This window comes from Drosophila willistoni (assembly GCF_018902025.1).
Source record: "Drosophila willistoni isolate 14030-0811.24 chromosome 2R unlocalized genomic scaffold, UCI_dwil_1.1 Seg167, whole genome shotgun sequence".
Lineage (NCBI taxonomy): Eukaryota > Metazoa > Arthropoda > Insecta > Diptera > Drosophilidae > Drosophila > Drosophila willistoni.
The window spans coordinates 10,305,139-10,321,676 of record NW_025814050.1 but is presented as its reverse complement, the minus strand read 5'-3'; the positions used below and the strand labels follow the sequence as shown (position 1 = coordinate 10,321,676).

General features: G+C 32.3%; 1 protein-coding gene across 6 annotated transcripts in view; it reads right to left on the bottom strand.

Annotated features, from left to right (window-relative positions):
- Positions 1 to 16,538, bottom strand: part of LOC6641869 — a 57,830-nt gene that overhangs the window by 12,424 nt on the left and 28,868 nt on the right. For 5 of the 6 annotated variants that reach the window (XM_023176068.2, XM_002064663.4, XM_023176070.2 and 2 more), the window contains one exon: positions 91 to 197. In XM_023176068.2, the coding sequence (XP_023031836.1) occupies positions 91 to 197 (107 nt within the window). Of the gene's footprint in view, positions 1 to 90; positions 198 to 5,631; positions 5,789 to 16,538 lie in introns of those variants that run through there. The other variant, XM_023176071.2, reaches the window with a different exon arrangement.

Genomic DNA, 16,538 nt, shown 5'->3' with positions numbered 1-16,538 from the left:
ATTTTTGCATATTGCGGAAAAATATATTTTTGCTGGCCAGGTAAATTTAAAAGCGCTTAATATTTATGCATACATGTGTACGGTACGTACCTTTCCTTCCAGCGTGAGAAGAGGCGGTCCCGCTGCTGCCAGAGAAGACCACGTTTAATGGGTCCCGTCATGGAGGCCACTGGTATACGTCCTGCTAGCAGGGATTGCTGTAAATGATAAAGCCAGAGTAGATGATAAAGTATATTATTTAGTTTTATGCTGATTTTGCATTTGTTCAATTTCAATTAAAAACGAAATATTCCCACATGGGTTATATAAGCACATCGCGGTGCACTCTCGCTAGTTGGTTATGATAAATGTTGTCTTAAAAACCATGCCACTTGCGCCACTTTTTCAACTCTAGAGTGCCTCCAGTGTCTGCCTCCCCGGTTTCTCCCCAACTTTGTTCCCTTGGCAAACGTAGCATCCTTCGACCATAAATTCTGTTTGTGCGGTTTGTTGTTATTGTTGGGCATTATGAGCATTAAGGCAATTTATTATCAACTCATACCCAAAGTGTTATAATGTTTTACATTAACAAATGTTGCCATTGCAATGCTGGGATAATGATATTCTGTATAATTGTGGTTTAAAGATTAAATTGCCGCACATAATGTTATCAATAGAGTTTAAATGGAATGAAGTGAAGTGGTCAAAGAGAAACCTATTTTAATTGGAGAGTGCCAACAACTTTTTAACAAAATCAAAACTTTTATAGATTACATTTAAAATGAATAATAAAGAGAATTATTGTTGAATTAAAATGTTTCTAATATTGATAAAAACAAACTCTTTAAAGTTTTATGGCAAAAGTCTCTTAGAGAAATAGTGTGGCTGCCTTTTTTCAAAGTGAGTATAATTTTAGTGGAGGAAAAAAGTGTGGCTGCATATTTTTACTAAACGTTTAGTTTTAAATTTATATATTATTATAACTTGATTAAAAACTTTCGTAAGTTTAAATGTATAAGATTAAGATCCAATATTGAACGCGAATAAGTTTAAATGAATAAAATTTAGATCCAATATCCTTTAAAGGTTTTGTTAAAAGTAGATAGCACCCTTTTTTTTTAATACAAGCTTATTTAAATATACATATAAAGTTTTATAGCGTTTGCATTCTGCACGATTAATTCTGCACAAATGGTATTAGTATTATAACTGAATTGGATAAAAACAAAAACGTTAACGCTTTAAATTATAGAATTATGGCAATACTTATAGGATTAACTCTAAAGAAAGCCGATTAGAGTGAAGAATAGATTGAAATAAATAAACATTTGTTTTACATATTTCCCATTTTTACATTATTATGACGTTTTTTAATTAACAATCAATTTCACTTTCTTTTCTCATTTTCTAAGGTTCATAAATTATGCATTCCATCTTAATGTTTACAGCTCAATTTTAGCTTAGCATTTCTCATTCAATCGGCAAACTCATCATACCGCGAAAAGAGACTCATTCATTATATAGCTATAAAATTTGCCTATGGAGATGAGTTTTGAAAATCGCACAAAAGCCACAGTTAATGATATGCCTAATGCTTCCAGGCAGCGGCAAAACCAACCGAAAAATCAATCAAATCGTTGACCCAAGCGCTAACGGGCTGTTTTATTTCTGAATTGACAAAATCGTGAAATACCAAATACCGAATCGAATTCGCCACCAAATAGGTAGCAAAACCAAAAAACGACTCTGAGATGATATACAAAAAAAAAAAACAGAGAAAAAACTCATAGTGTATATCTGAAATGATATCATCATTTAGTACGAAATGCGATTCGATAAATCTTTTTAGGCTTTGTGCCTTTTTGGCCTTTTCGCTGAAAACGCTTTCGCGCTCTGTGTCTTACTTATCTTCAACGAGCAATCTATTTTAGCCAGTCTAAAAGATGTGGAGAGCAGTGAGTTCTTCTTCGTTTTTTTTTGTGTTTGGCCAAATTAACGGTAGTCACGACCAGCAGAGAACAAAAGCTATATCCATGGCCGACTTCAAATTCAATATGGCACACGAATTGCTGCTGGGGGTAATTTTTTGTCCAACTTCAAGTAGAAGAAGAAACTCGCAAAACTTAATTTAGCGCATTAAAAACTATTGTTGGCATAGAAAATAAAAGAGTGAAGGAAACCAAAAAAAGAAAAAAAACTAATGAAAAGGGAGAGAGAAAGAAGGTGGAAGCAATGTGCACTAGCCGTTGCATCTAAATCGAGTTTGCTTTTCTTTTCCTTTTCTATTACAGTTTGTATTTTCCTGCTTTAGTTAATTGAAAATTGAACTGAACTTTATTAACTTTCTAACAGCAGAGTAATTAAAATTAAAAACATCATAAAATATTTATAAGTAAAGTAAACTTTTTTAAAAGTTTGCGTAATCCCTGACACAGGTCACTTATCATTTTGGAAAATGCATATTTGAAAAAGGCAACTTAGTTAAGAATCAACTAGGAGCCCTTTGACCCGACAGTTTCTATTATAAATTAATTCGGACTTAGCTTGCTGTAGTCGTAGTTTGAAAAGAAAATTACCAGATCCGTTCTATGAAACATTAAATTTGTTAACTTTCATCGTAATTATAATAATAAAGTACAAAAAGTTTGTTGTAGACACAAAGAAAACTTTTAATACTCAATGCCGTCAGCATGTTCATGAAAATTGTCACGGAAATCAGTTTACCATATTTTTTTTTTTTGTATACCGAATAAATTTCATCTCTAGATGAGTATTTTATAACTTTCAAAAACTGAAAATGACCTCATTTTTAATGCATTTTATGTCATTTTTTTTTGTGAATGTGAGAAAATGTCATTCAACCAAAAGGAAACTCTCAACTTTTGTGTCTGTCTGATATTTTTCTTTTGCATTTTTTGTATGCTGTTTTTTGCTCAATGATGATGAATTTGTGCAGCAGCCAAAGTTGGCATTTTGTTGTTGTTGTTGTTGTTGCTGCTTGTCTGGCTTACATAATTACCGGCTCAGGTTTTTGGGCCTTTTATGGCATTTAATTGGGTTGTCTGACTGGGTATACATAAACATATAGACATATACACATACATTTGTGGAGAGGAGAATCTGTTGAACACTTGAGTTTTGAATTTTTTTTTTTGATTTCAAATTTGAAACGAGACGTTAACACACAGAACATAAATCTTTGATTTCCGCTTACTCAATCCATAGAGTCACATCAAAAATCATCATCATTGTGATCATCTGCTACGTCTCATCTCATTTTCAATTTATATGAAATTTTTACATGGCAATTTGATTGATTTGTGCCAAACCGAATTCAAAAGCTACATTTGGTACACTTTTGATTCAACAAAGAACAGGAAAGAAAATCTCACACATTGTCATAAATGATTCCAATTCTAAGAAACCCTTATGCAAACATAGAAATCATACAAATGTAGGTACATACATATGTACATAGATTTATCTATATATATATGCTTGGATACTCAACAATTATACGCTTTATTTCCGTTTGGCTGTGCCAACATAGCGCCTTCTCCTCCCCTATCATCAATTTGGGACATGCTGCCACGATGGAGCTGGGGGTAAACATGGACTCCCAAATGGTGAACACCAAAACGACAAAAGAATTTAACGTGCTCTGGCCATAATTTACATGCACAAAACGTGACGAAAATTTAATTTGATAAACAACTTTTTTTCTAGGTTTTTGTTTTCAGATTTTGCCTGTTTGTAATGTTTTTAAATGTCGTAATTTTAGGAAATATACATTTTCAGATAAATATATATTATATATTTATTATAGCGTTAGGCGTGCAAAAAGTGGGGCTGCATATTTTTGCAGACAAAATACCAACATTTACTGCATGAAACTAAAAAACAGAGGACAAATTTGAAAGGTACTTTCAAAGCTGAGAATAAGATTGAAATTAGAGCAAAGTGTAAACAAATTAGCAAAGATGGATTGGATAATTTATGATTTAAAGAAACCAATTCACAAAATTTGATGCAATTGTAAATTAATATGAATTTCAACAAAGTCTGGCTTACAATAATATGTAAAAACCATAGCTATAAATATATCACCATAGCTTTTAACACTTCCTAGACATCAATAAATTTATTTTCTAGGTGTGGTTTCGCCAAATTGACATTATATTACATAAACAACAAGATATTAAAGTTTTATTGAGCGTTTTTATTTTACAAGCATGACAAGTGTTAAAAACTTTCAAGGAACATATAAATATTTTGTTTACTCTTTTATGACATAATTGTTTTGGTCACAGTAGACATTATTTAGGATTCTTTTATATAGATTGTAGATCTTAAGAAGAGCTGTAGACTTTTCTGGGATAGATAGGACAAAAATATAACTCTATATCACTAAAAAGAAAATAAATTAAATAAGACGGATTTATTCTTCCTCTTCTTTTATTTTACATGATTTGTTATCATTTCTTCAAAGTTTTGAGTGCCTATAAAAAAAGTTACATTGACTAACACACCAATGATTAATAACAAAGACAGCTTTTTAAAACAATTGCTCACTTGAAAACCAACTCATCTCAAGCGATAAAAGTCAATGACTTTTAAAATAAAAAACCAAAAGTTTTTTAATTTAATTATGGACCAACAAAACTATACACCCACATATACACACACACAGCATAAACGTTGAAAATCGGTGAAAAGAACGCACATACATACATATATAAAAAAGTCAGTTAAGTGAAAATAACAAAGTGTAGGAGAGCAAAGTTAAGCCAAGGGAAAAGGCAACAGCCAACGGGAAAAGGCAAAGGCAACGGCAACTCAAAGGTAAAACAGAAGTTGGTTTTTTTTTTATAAATAAAAATATAATATATTAAATTTTTTTTCTTGTTTGTTGTTTTTATTTTTTCTTTCTTTTTTTTTTTTGCCACTTGAGAGCACAGCAAGTATTTATGACGCTGCTTATGGATTGGATGAGTTAACATCAAAAAAAAAAAAATATATGGAGAAAAAATAGAAATGGGTAAGGAAAAATAAAACATATTTTTATGGCCATTATGAAAAGTCAAAAAGTGTATAAAAAATGAGAGGAAAAATCTACAATGAAAATGAAAATTCAATTTGGCAACAAGTCATGTTGAAAGCAGTGAACACAGAAAATTGCAGATTTGTAGGAAAATATTTGCCAGTTTTAATTGAAAGTCAACCGCATTAAAAAGTCAGAGGGCCAATCAAACATTGGCTCATACTGAATGACCTTATTCAAAAACAAATTTATATTTTTGAGCAAACTTCTAATAGTTATTTTCACAAGTGTTTGATGAAAATTTGTTTATACGTAAAGTTTAACATAAAAATTAAATTTATTTTGAACAAAATTGGAACAATTTGCTAAAGAGTTTTCGACAGAAAACATTGTTGATTCGATTTTTGCCAAGCTAATATCTAACTCAGATGTTAATATGTTTAAAATGAAACTAAACAAAAACTTTAAAAACTTCTTTCCTTCATATATACACTTTAAATTCTTTAAATAAATTACTTTTATGAATAGATATCTGTTTCTGTTTATATGAAATCCTTAGGGTATACTTTATTTACATCGTTCAAAGATTTTCTTTGGCTTATTTAGCTTACCCAAAAGAAATCCGGTGATAAAATCATGTTACGTTTTCGTTTCGTTTGGGATTTTTATATGTGGATTTATTTGATAGATATATTTATCTTGCACTAAGCTAAAACTTTTCATTTAGCCAATACACTATCATCGATTTAGTTAGTATAACGGAGAAGGCAACCGACGCGTAGCAACTTCCATTGACGACTATTGAAAAATAAAAAGAATTCTGTTTTCTGTTTTTCTAAAATAAACGATTTTCATCATCACAAGACGCCTAAACATTTTTGCTCACATATGGCAAAAACAAGCCCACTTCATTGTGTGTTAGTGTGTGTGTGTGTGTGTGAGTTTGTTCTACTCATGAGCACATGCAAAATGTAAATGTATCTGTATCTTTTGCGGCGCATTGTCGTCTGCCGTGACGTGACACACATGTGGGCAATTCTAAGCAGGCAAGCAGTAACATTTTTTTCTTGTTTTTTTAACCAAACATGTGCCTACGGTTTTTGGCTTTTATGGTTTATGTGTTAATAAGGCGACCTTCAAGAGAGCGAACAGAGATTTCTGTTTATTTCTGGCCTACAGCACCGGCTAAGACGACAAAGCCAATAGGCGTGTCTCAGTGAATCACAAAATGAAGGCATTATCACTATATCAATAAGATGATACCTTCGCTTTAGTTATTTGGAATCTTTAGATCTAGTTTTGGTATTGAATGTGACACAGTGAAAGGCAATAATAAACAAATTTATGCAATCATTAAATGGGAAAGTAACAAGGTGCCCTTCTCTGGTCTAAAAGATAAGGAATCTAAATTTTATCCATTTTATTCAATGACTTAACTGCAACTTACAACTTTATGGATAGTTAAATAATGATTATATAGATACATTGATAATCCATAGAATTTGTCTGAAATTATTAGCAATTTGACATTTTTATCTCTGCATTTTAACACTTTCTAATTATTTAAACTTAAGAAGATGATAAAGGGATTTAAGTATTACTGAAAGTCTCTTTTAGTTTTCGCCATAAATTTTAATGTTGTTTAGTCGAAGCCGAATGTAAGTACTTAAATTTTTAGTTCTTTAAAATAAATTGTATTTAATTTCCTGAATGTTTTGCATTTTAGTTACAGACCACAAAAATATATACCTATATTCATGAAGTATAGCTAACAATCTCCTCAATAAATAACTCAAATGACCTTCGTTTTGGCTTTCAAAATCCACTCACTCACTATCACAATGCTATATCTTTCAACCCATTTAACTTATGCAGACACACACACTCACACACAGCATGTATGAAAAGAGCCATTAGGCAAGCGCAATATTTTCGGGGCATGTCAGGAAATTGCAAGCTGCGTTCATTTTCTGGCACATTGAGCCCATAAGCCCATTCATATACCAAAAACCATTTCAAAAGTCATCTCAAATGCAATAGAATATGTTGAAAAATTCGTTCGCACAGTGGGACAGCATCAGCAACAATTCAAAAGGATTCTGCCGACAGCAAGCAAAAGAGGAAAAACAAAAAAACAAAAAGAAATATAAAGAAAAAATGAAGAGCAAGCAGAACAAGAATTTTGCTTGTTCTTGTGGTTTCTCAGAAAACAAGAAAATACATCATCATCATCATCGTCATCATAATCGTCTTTTGGACTGTTAGATGCGAATGTGGCCAGGGTCGAGGCGTCCGCAGGTCTGCCAAAAAAACAACACAAAAAGTCTTGGGAATTTATGTGCCATGTGTGAGGAGCATGACGACGCATCGAGGAAGGGAGCAAAAAGGTAGCAGTCCTTGAACTTGCTCAAAAGGAAGTGTTGGTCGGTCCTAAGAGCCTAAAAATTCACATTCAAGAAATATTCACTGAATTTGGGGCATAATCATTATGACATTAAGTTTCAAATAATTTATATTTATTCTGTTTCTAATTATGGGGGCAAACTTTTTGATTTCTTTCTTTCTTTTTGTTTTATTTAGTTTTGAATATATTTTATTGTTCTACAAAGCTCGTATTTTGGTTTTTGTCTTCATCGAAATTTCAAAGGCAGTTGTGTTGGCGAGTATTTTGTATTCAAAAATAATAATGTAGGAATGTGAATTTCAATTTTATATTTGATTTTCATTAATGTCAAACCTGTTTATATACATAAATAAACAGATGAACATTTAAATTAGACAAATTAAATATAGCAATTTTGTGAAAATTTTAATTTTCAATTTCGTGTTTACAGTTTCCACATGAAAATTCTAAAATTTGTGGCTAATTTTAAGTACAATGTGTTTACCATTTTCATATTTATAAATCATTTTTATAGTTTTCATTTGTTTTTGATATTTCTTTTAGAAATCAATTGTATTTTATATACAAAGTAATAACACAAAAACATATTTTCCTGAAATTATTTATAAAATTGTTTCTATATATAAAATTTGAAACATTTTTGTTCGCTATTATTGTATTTTCTCAGAACATTTCAGAACATTTAACTCTTGCGTACCCAGTTAAACTCTGACTAATTCCAACTTTTTGATAAAATTACCAAAGTGTAATAAATCAGAATTTTTTTTGAAATTGTTATCACATTTCTGGAAAATGTAATCTTTTTCATAAGAGGAAGTGTAATTTTTGGTTCGCCAAACAGACCAAAAAACCCAAGGAAAATCCATTTACTCTTTCCCTTTTGCAGTTTGCCTTTTGGTTTATTTAAAAATTCTATGCATATTTTTGCCAACACTCGACAATTTGGTTCAGCGGTGGCTCGACTGTCATCTCTCAGCTCAACTCGACCCGATTCTCTGGTGTGCTGTGTGTCGATGTCGATGGCGTCATGCGGGCTCCGATAAAAGTCATGAGGTTTTTTTGGGTATTTTTTTTTTTTTTTGTGTATTCCATATGCCCATTTTTGGGGCAGGGTTGTGAGGAAGAACTCGTTGCATAAATCTGTGACAGAAAATTATGGTGAGATGCAACTGTGACTGCAATTGATGGGGAAGAATGCTAAAACGAAACTAGCTTTTCGACTTGAAGTTGTGGATGTATCTTAGCCATGTATCTATTAGCTGCAACTAAGTAAGGCCACGCCCCGCCCCCCAAACTATCACCCGCCTAGGAAAGAGGCAAAAAAGATGAAAAAGAGAAACATTTCGCATGCTGTTTACATTTATGCAGCATGTCAGGGGGCGTGGCAACTTTGTATCTACTAGATACATTTTGGTGTGCGAGTGTGTGTGTGTGTGTGTATATTGCGTCTGATTATGACATTTAACATGAACACGTAGCGAGTTCAGCACATGCAAGAGACAGCTTTGGTATTTTTTGGTTTGTTTCTGTTGGTATTTTTGCTAGACACGCACAGCCCAGCATGACAGCATGACTGCACTTTAGTTTCTTCTTTCTTCCACACACACTCACACACTCACTCACTCACTTGCTTATTCGTTTTATTCCCTTTTTTGCCTACATTGTCAATTCATTCATTTTCCCTTCTCTTCCTTTCTGTGGCTCTTATCGTTTGAGAGAAAAAAAAAATAAAACAGAAATTGGCAAATATTTGATGGGCCAACAGAGAGCCGACTGCTTCTGTCCATGGCTAACTAAATTGGCTTGTTAAAATGTATCTTGATAAGAACTTCGATGGGGGCATATAGGCCGTGGCATAATATTTATAAGACTTGCCTGGCTGGTCTGCAATGTTTTCATGTTAATAAAACTCACCTGAAACGAGAGAAAAAAATTGCAAAAATCAATTAACTATAAATATATATAATAAATTAAAAAAAAAATTCAAACAATATATTCATTTCTGTATAAATTGATTGAGTTTTTTTTAATAATTGAATTAAGAATATTAAATGTTGGTATATTGTTCAACAAGTAACATGTATTTCATTAAGTACTACAATAAATTGACACTTTGTATGTATAAAGGTTCATTAGGATTTTGTAAATAAAACAAAAGCACTTGTATTTAAATACATCTGATAGATCAAAAAATCATTTTAGGACTGCTTGTGGACATCACAGGATACTATTAATTACGAAAGTATGGTGGGCACAAATGGTAAGACTCCCCTTCGATAGTTTCTGCAGTATCTGGAAGATTAAGGACCGGCCAGAAAGATTACACCACTTGCTTTGAGAGTGTCCCATGCTATATAAGGATTAAAACATGTTCTCTAGGGGTATACCAAGTCACTCTGCTGGAGAATCGCTGGAATTCCTATATGATATAGGATATTGGGTCACTTTTCGGGGGGTTTGATCAACTTAGTGACTCAAAATAGAACAAAACTCTAATATGAAGAGCTCTTTGCTAAAGCCTGTATCCACTTCTATCTATCTCAAGATTAGGGTTATTTATAACCGCTTTAAGTTACTCCCTTATTCACTCTTATGCCATTCCAATCTTCATTTAAAGTATATTGATATAACAAATATTTCTGATTTGGTATTGTAAAAACTTGAAATGACTCATTTGTAAAAAATGTTGATAAAAAATTAAGCAGTTGTTAAAACAAATGTGGAGGCACTTGTTCAAAGTCACTCTTGGGAGTTTATGGTGATAGCTACAAAGACTTTTTCGACTCAAATCGCAGTTTTTGTTTAGTTTATTGAATAGTTATAAATATGGCCAGGTTTACACAATCTGCTATTTTATTTTATAATTATTTATTTTTCAATTTTGTTTATACAAACTCAATGTTTAACTCTGTTAGCTTAAAGTATTTCATTCCTATTCGTAACTTATCTATGGTAACTTTTTTCTGAGTTCTGCCTACTTGCCTGAAATCTTTAGGAACGTTCTTGTCTATCATCTGACCTCAATCTTCAAACATTAATATGTTTACTACCAAAGACTTAAAGTATAAAGTTGCATTTAAAGTTCAATAAACCCTCTGCAAATTTAAATAAAATTTCAGTTTTGTGTTAATTGTTTAAAGGTTTACAATAATTGTTGGCTTCTACTTTATGTTTTCCATTTAAACTATTACGATTTCTGCACTTTTTTTTCAAATTTACTTTTAACTATCAAGTTTTCGGAACTTTCTTTAAAAATAATTTGAAATATTCATAATAATATTAGACTTAACCTTGCCAAATCAACAAAATTTGACATTATTTCACTTGAATTCACTTTCAATAATCGGTTTAAAGTCTGTTAACATTTTGCAAAATAATAATCTTAAAAAAAATGTGCAAAAAAATGTTTAACAAATGTGGCATAAAAAACAAAATAAACAAGTTCTATAAAAACAACAATCGGGCATACATTCACACAAACAACTCGAGTTCAACCACAAGCCGAGACAAGTGTGCCAACGACTTATTTGTCACTAGATTGTGGTTAAGTATGGGATACACTCACACACACACACACACCGAAACAGACACATTCACAGTTCTCAGAGTGTGTGGGCGATGCAAAGAGCGTAAGGTCAGGCGTTCACCACTGCGTATGAGTAATAATGCGGTTATATATAATTATTTTTATTCAAATTTTTTTTAAACTTTTTGAAACGAATTAAGTGAAAATATATATTGTTGATTTTGCTCGTTTTCTCGTTACACTTGGTTGGGCTTTAATTGTTTATGTAAATTAGAATTGTATAAAGGAAGTGAGTGCTGTGATTCCGAATGCGAGGCATCTGTATCTTAAGCAAATAAAGGTGTGAATTCCATTAACAATTTGAATGTTCAGTTGTTGTCATAATATTGCTAAAAATATCAATGAGGCTTGGCTGAGCATGACAAATAACTAGCGAGATGCTCTTCAATCTAAATTGGCTGGCACATTGACAAGTGCGAACAACAGACACAGGTTGGGAAAGTTGCTGGCCAAAGTTCATGGGGGTCATCAATCTGGCCATCTTCATATGTGTCCCCACTAACTCTTGACTCTTGGTCTATTCAGTTGCAATGCAGTTGCTTCAGGTGTGCTGTTAACTGTCAGTTAACTTTGAACATGCAACTTCAATTTAAGCCTCAACTCTGTCATTGTTCATCGTCGTCCTCCACTATGTGGTGTTCGATGACAATCTCCCATTTGGTTTTGACTGGAGTGGTATGGTCTGGACTGGTCTACGCTGGTCTGATGGTTTGGTCAGGTCTCGGCTCTCTTCTGCTTCAATTAAATTTGCTGTCAATCATTTCATTTTTTCTTCCTTTCTACCTTTCACTCACTTTATGGTTTGTTATGATTAGCCAAAGTGCTGGTTGGGGGGATCACTGCGTCGAATTGGAGAGATAAATTGAGGTATTTCTTGACTGAACTGTGAGGGGTGGCGTGCTTAAAGTTGTGCTGTATTGAAGCATAAACACTTTTTCAATGGGAATTTTTCAATGAAAGATCTATTACCCACTTCAAAATCCCATTAAATGGAAAAAATCGATTTGCAATATGATCGTTCTTAAGAACTGACTTGGAGATTTGCCATGAGTATGAATAAAATTAAATATTTCGATTATTGATTGAAATTTTTTTGTTTTATCATCTATCAAATTTTTGCCGCAAATTGAAATGTTTCTTAAATTAAACAAATGTTTTTTAAATGTCTATAGCACCTGTTTAAAGAAGATTTGTCTGGAGAGTACACGATAGATCTGTAAAATTTTTAAATTTTGTTTTATTTTCTATTATTTCAAGTCAAACAAATGTCCCTTAACTGCGAAATTCATAATAAAATAATTTTAGGTTTAATGTGTTCTGCAGTTGGTTCTTACTAAGATACTTTAAAAAAGATCTTTTTATAATTCTGTGATATCTAAATTAGATGATTTATAATAATCTATATAAAAACAGATTTTTTTGTGTAGTTCTTTGTTGATTCGGAAGTATTTTTTCCATTATAACCCAAAAATACATTACCTTTAACTAGATTTAAATATAAATAGTGACAAATACTGTAAAAAGGTGTAGGAACTACTTTAAACTTTCAATATGACTAAATAAACTTCAACTGAAAGATGTGATTAGTTTTTCTGCCGCTGATTTTCACTTCTCTTGTTTTAAAAAAGGTTCCCGTGAAAAAGTTTGCATACCGCATTTAAATTCGCTTTAGAGCAAATTTTCCCACTTGTTGTTTTCACTTGTCCTTACTTTGATCAATTTCGCTTTCTAATGCGAGACAGATTTTTAAATTTTGACTGTTAGACACATTTTATCAGATCTTGTTCATATACATATAGCAAAGTTTACACCTCTTTCTTTCACAACTCGTACATGGAAACGCAAGTTTGTTTAGTTCGGCGTCTGCCCACAAGATTTCTTTCATCCATTGCGGTGAGAATTGTGAGAACTGTGCCAGGTGAATGAATGCCTTGCCATTGTTCTTGTTTTCTTGTTGTTTGCCGTTGTCAACGTTAGTTGTAGTTGTATTTGTAGCAAAGAAACTTTTGCCTCGTATTTTTACCTATTTTTCTTGTGCAATTATTTATAATAGCGCCCGGTTCTCATTTACCTCACTCTTCCGACTCTTTAATGGCCGTGACAGGTTGGCGCGTAAAAATAAAAACACATTTTATGCAGGTAGAACTCAGAGTTCATTAAGGGTAATGCATGCCAAAATGGGTAAGAGATTGAAAAGAAAGACAAACTGTCTGACGAAAAATACACTCATACACACACATACAGCCACACCTACAGCTATTTACGTGTATCCTATACTGATACTGAGATACATACCAAATGACAGATACCTGGGCGCCAGGAGGCTCTGCTCTGGTCCCTGTTCAGTTTCTTAATGACGCCGAGCACCTGCTGCAGTTCTTAAGAAAATTTCCCTTCATTTGCTCACACAGGTAGGCGAAGTGATTTTTTGCTAACAACCAGCGACCAGGTTCGGATCGGTCGACGGGGTCCAAATGCTTGAAAATGTTTGTAAATAATTAAATTTTTCGCTTTGCCCTAACAAACTTTCAAGCTATACAACGTCCTACCAAGCCAAAGTATTGATTTTACAAACTTTGAACTAGCGGCAAGTGGAGGGAACAACTTCATGTTGTTATTAAGCAAGTTCATTGTACTGACCCATTAAAACAATTTTCAAAAGGGAGCTTGATTTTTAAAGGCTTCATTTAATAATCAAAGAAGTAAATATGTATGTAAAGGCGGGTTCCTAAGAAAAAAGGGTAAAATCAGGTAATAACATAAATACTTTTAACAGGCAACACAGTTACCCAAGATTCTTTAAGACCAAAGGGCCGAGACAACATCTGCTTTTTTTTTGCAACCACTCTTTATTTGGGGGTCAGAAAAAAACCTTTTTTTTTTATATGACAAAAATGTCATTAATATATAGCCCATCTTGATGGATTTTAACATAGTTGAAGACTTAATTGATTTAAAACTTTCTATTTTTCTACTGATCACACATTAAACATTAAATTAATATTTGAAATATCATCTTATGTGTTCTAGAATAGAAAATATTCATGATTTTTATGTTTAAGATGTCCAAATTTGATTGAATTATAAGAACGGATTAATTATATTTAGAACCTTTTCATTGTACTACCTATTAAGCCTCTGTTTGTGCGGATTCTGATCAAAATCGATTGGTTCCCTTTTAAATTATTACAAGATCCATGGAACGAACTAAAAAACCTGAAGCCCCAAATCAGTTTTAACAAAAAATAATTCCCTACCAGATATTTCTAGTTCACTTTCTTTAGATTGTGATGTTTTTTTGCACACATTTTTCTAAGTAATTATGGGCAATGAAATAAATTGAAGCTGCAGCAATAAACGAAATTCTATGAAAAGAGACCACCTGAACAGAAATTGATTGCTTTATAAGATTTAGTTCTATAAAAAAGTAAACAGGAATGCGTTTTAGAGAAATTCCATTGCATTGAAATTTTATTTTTAGTAACAATATAAGAGAGGTAGTTAATAACTCATACACAGACAATTTGTAGACTTTGTGAAGAAAAAAAATAAGTTTTGAATGTCGCAAAGATACATATGAATTTATGTAAATAGATCTATAGATTTCTGAAGTCTTTTTAGATACACCCAAGATGAATTGTTAAAAGGATTTAGGGACACATTAAACCAAACGTAAGGAGAGACTGTAAAGGTATCATATATCTTTACCTTTCATTTTTCCATATGCTCTGTTGCCAATTATTTACGATCTCAGAAAAAAGGGGATGAATTGTTTAATAATTATGAACAATGTTTATCTATTCTTCAAGATCTCACACCTCTTTTTGCAGTACCTTAAGAAACCAGATGATGATGATTGTTTTGTTTTCAATTCTTGTGTGTTTCCCTGACCCTGGCTATTTCCATTCCAGGGCTTCTCTCATGCCAAACAGAAGTCGTACATGTGTGTGTGCAACTGTCACATATGTCATAAGTGTATGTCTCATATTTCGCCAGCACAAAGCATTGCTTATTAGCATAGGTACTTGAAGGACTCTTAAGTATGTGTGTGGGAAAAAAACAACGAAATGTGGGTACATGTCTTGTTTTTATGATGTGTTAATGGGCGGTAAATACTTTATAAGCTTCATTGATTTTTGTGCATTTGTTTCTTTTTTTTATTCTTGTTTTAGTTGCTGCTTGAAGTGGGTCAAAGTAGTAAAAGATTGAAGATGATAAATGTGTAACAACTGTTAAAGAATATATTAAATTTAAATATTTTCTAAAACAAACGACAGGTGAGCTGGAACCTAAAAACTTTTATGATTGCTTTTCTTTGATACTTGTTGAATGGTTTTTATATTTCCGGCAATTTTTATAATAAGAAAAAAACTTGTTCACAATTAAGACGACCTGATATGGCCAAGAAATTAATAATTAATATCTTTTCGTTTTCCGCAAAAATGAAAATGAAAAGTAAGAAAACTGGTCAAGAAAATGCGCCAGTCAACTCAAAACTGGCAAAAACAACTTGGCACAAAAAAAAATAACCGCCATCCTGACCAACGCCTAGAGAGTGAAATCATGTCTCGGAAAAGTGCAGGAACATGTGCTACAACAACTTGTATATATATAAATGTGTATAGGCCAAAGATTTAGCCAACGGCACACGATGACACAGTCGTGATCATCATCATTAACAATGGACGAGGCAAGTCTTTTGTCATTTTTATCAGAGAGTTTGGTTGGGGTTGAGGTTTCTGTATGATAAATGAAATTTTCTGCACTAAACATTACTTAAGGGGAAAACTTTTGTTGTCTTCTTCTTATGTATGTGTCTGTGTGTGTGTAAGTGTGGGTTATTGTAATTTTTTGCCACAGGCATGTCTTTTTGGGGGAAAACATAAGACATGCTTCTATTTGCTCGTTTGACCAACATATGTGATTGATTGTAATTGAGGTTGGGTAAAAGTTGTGTGTGTATGTGTTTGTGTGTGTGTGTGTCAATGTCAAGAGTCCAAAGAAAAAGAAATTTGACACTTTTGTGTGAAAACTAAACAAGTGGAAAACTTTTGTCGACAAAAGCTTTTATATTAGTCAGCACAAAAATTCACCAACTAAATGGTCATTAAATGTTATTCACTTGGAAAATTTATTGTCAAGAAAATGATATTTATTTAAAAATTTCTAACCAATTTCTATATGTACATACATATGTAAGTGTGTATATTTCTAATCCGCTTGGTAAATTAAGCCTAGCTAAAAATAGTTTTATTTTTGTTTATCGGTTTAGTTTTTAATCAGTGAAATTGACCATGAAATGAAAATATTTTTTTTGTTTAGAGTCATAACATTCTGAAAAATACTTCGTTTCCTGTCTGCTACATATATATTTATACTATATAACTTTGAGTTTTATGACTTTGTTGGTGAGTAATCAAACAAGTTAACTCAAAATACCAATCCCCTAGGCATTGATTACATGCGTTCATTTAGTCAATTTACTACATAAAGTAAATCAAGCTTAGACAACATTATCATATTCGAAT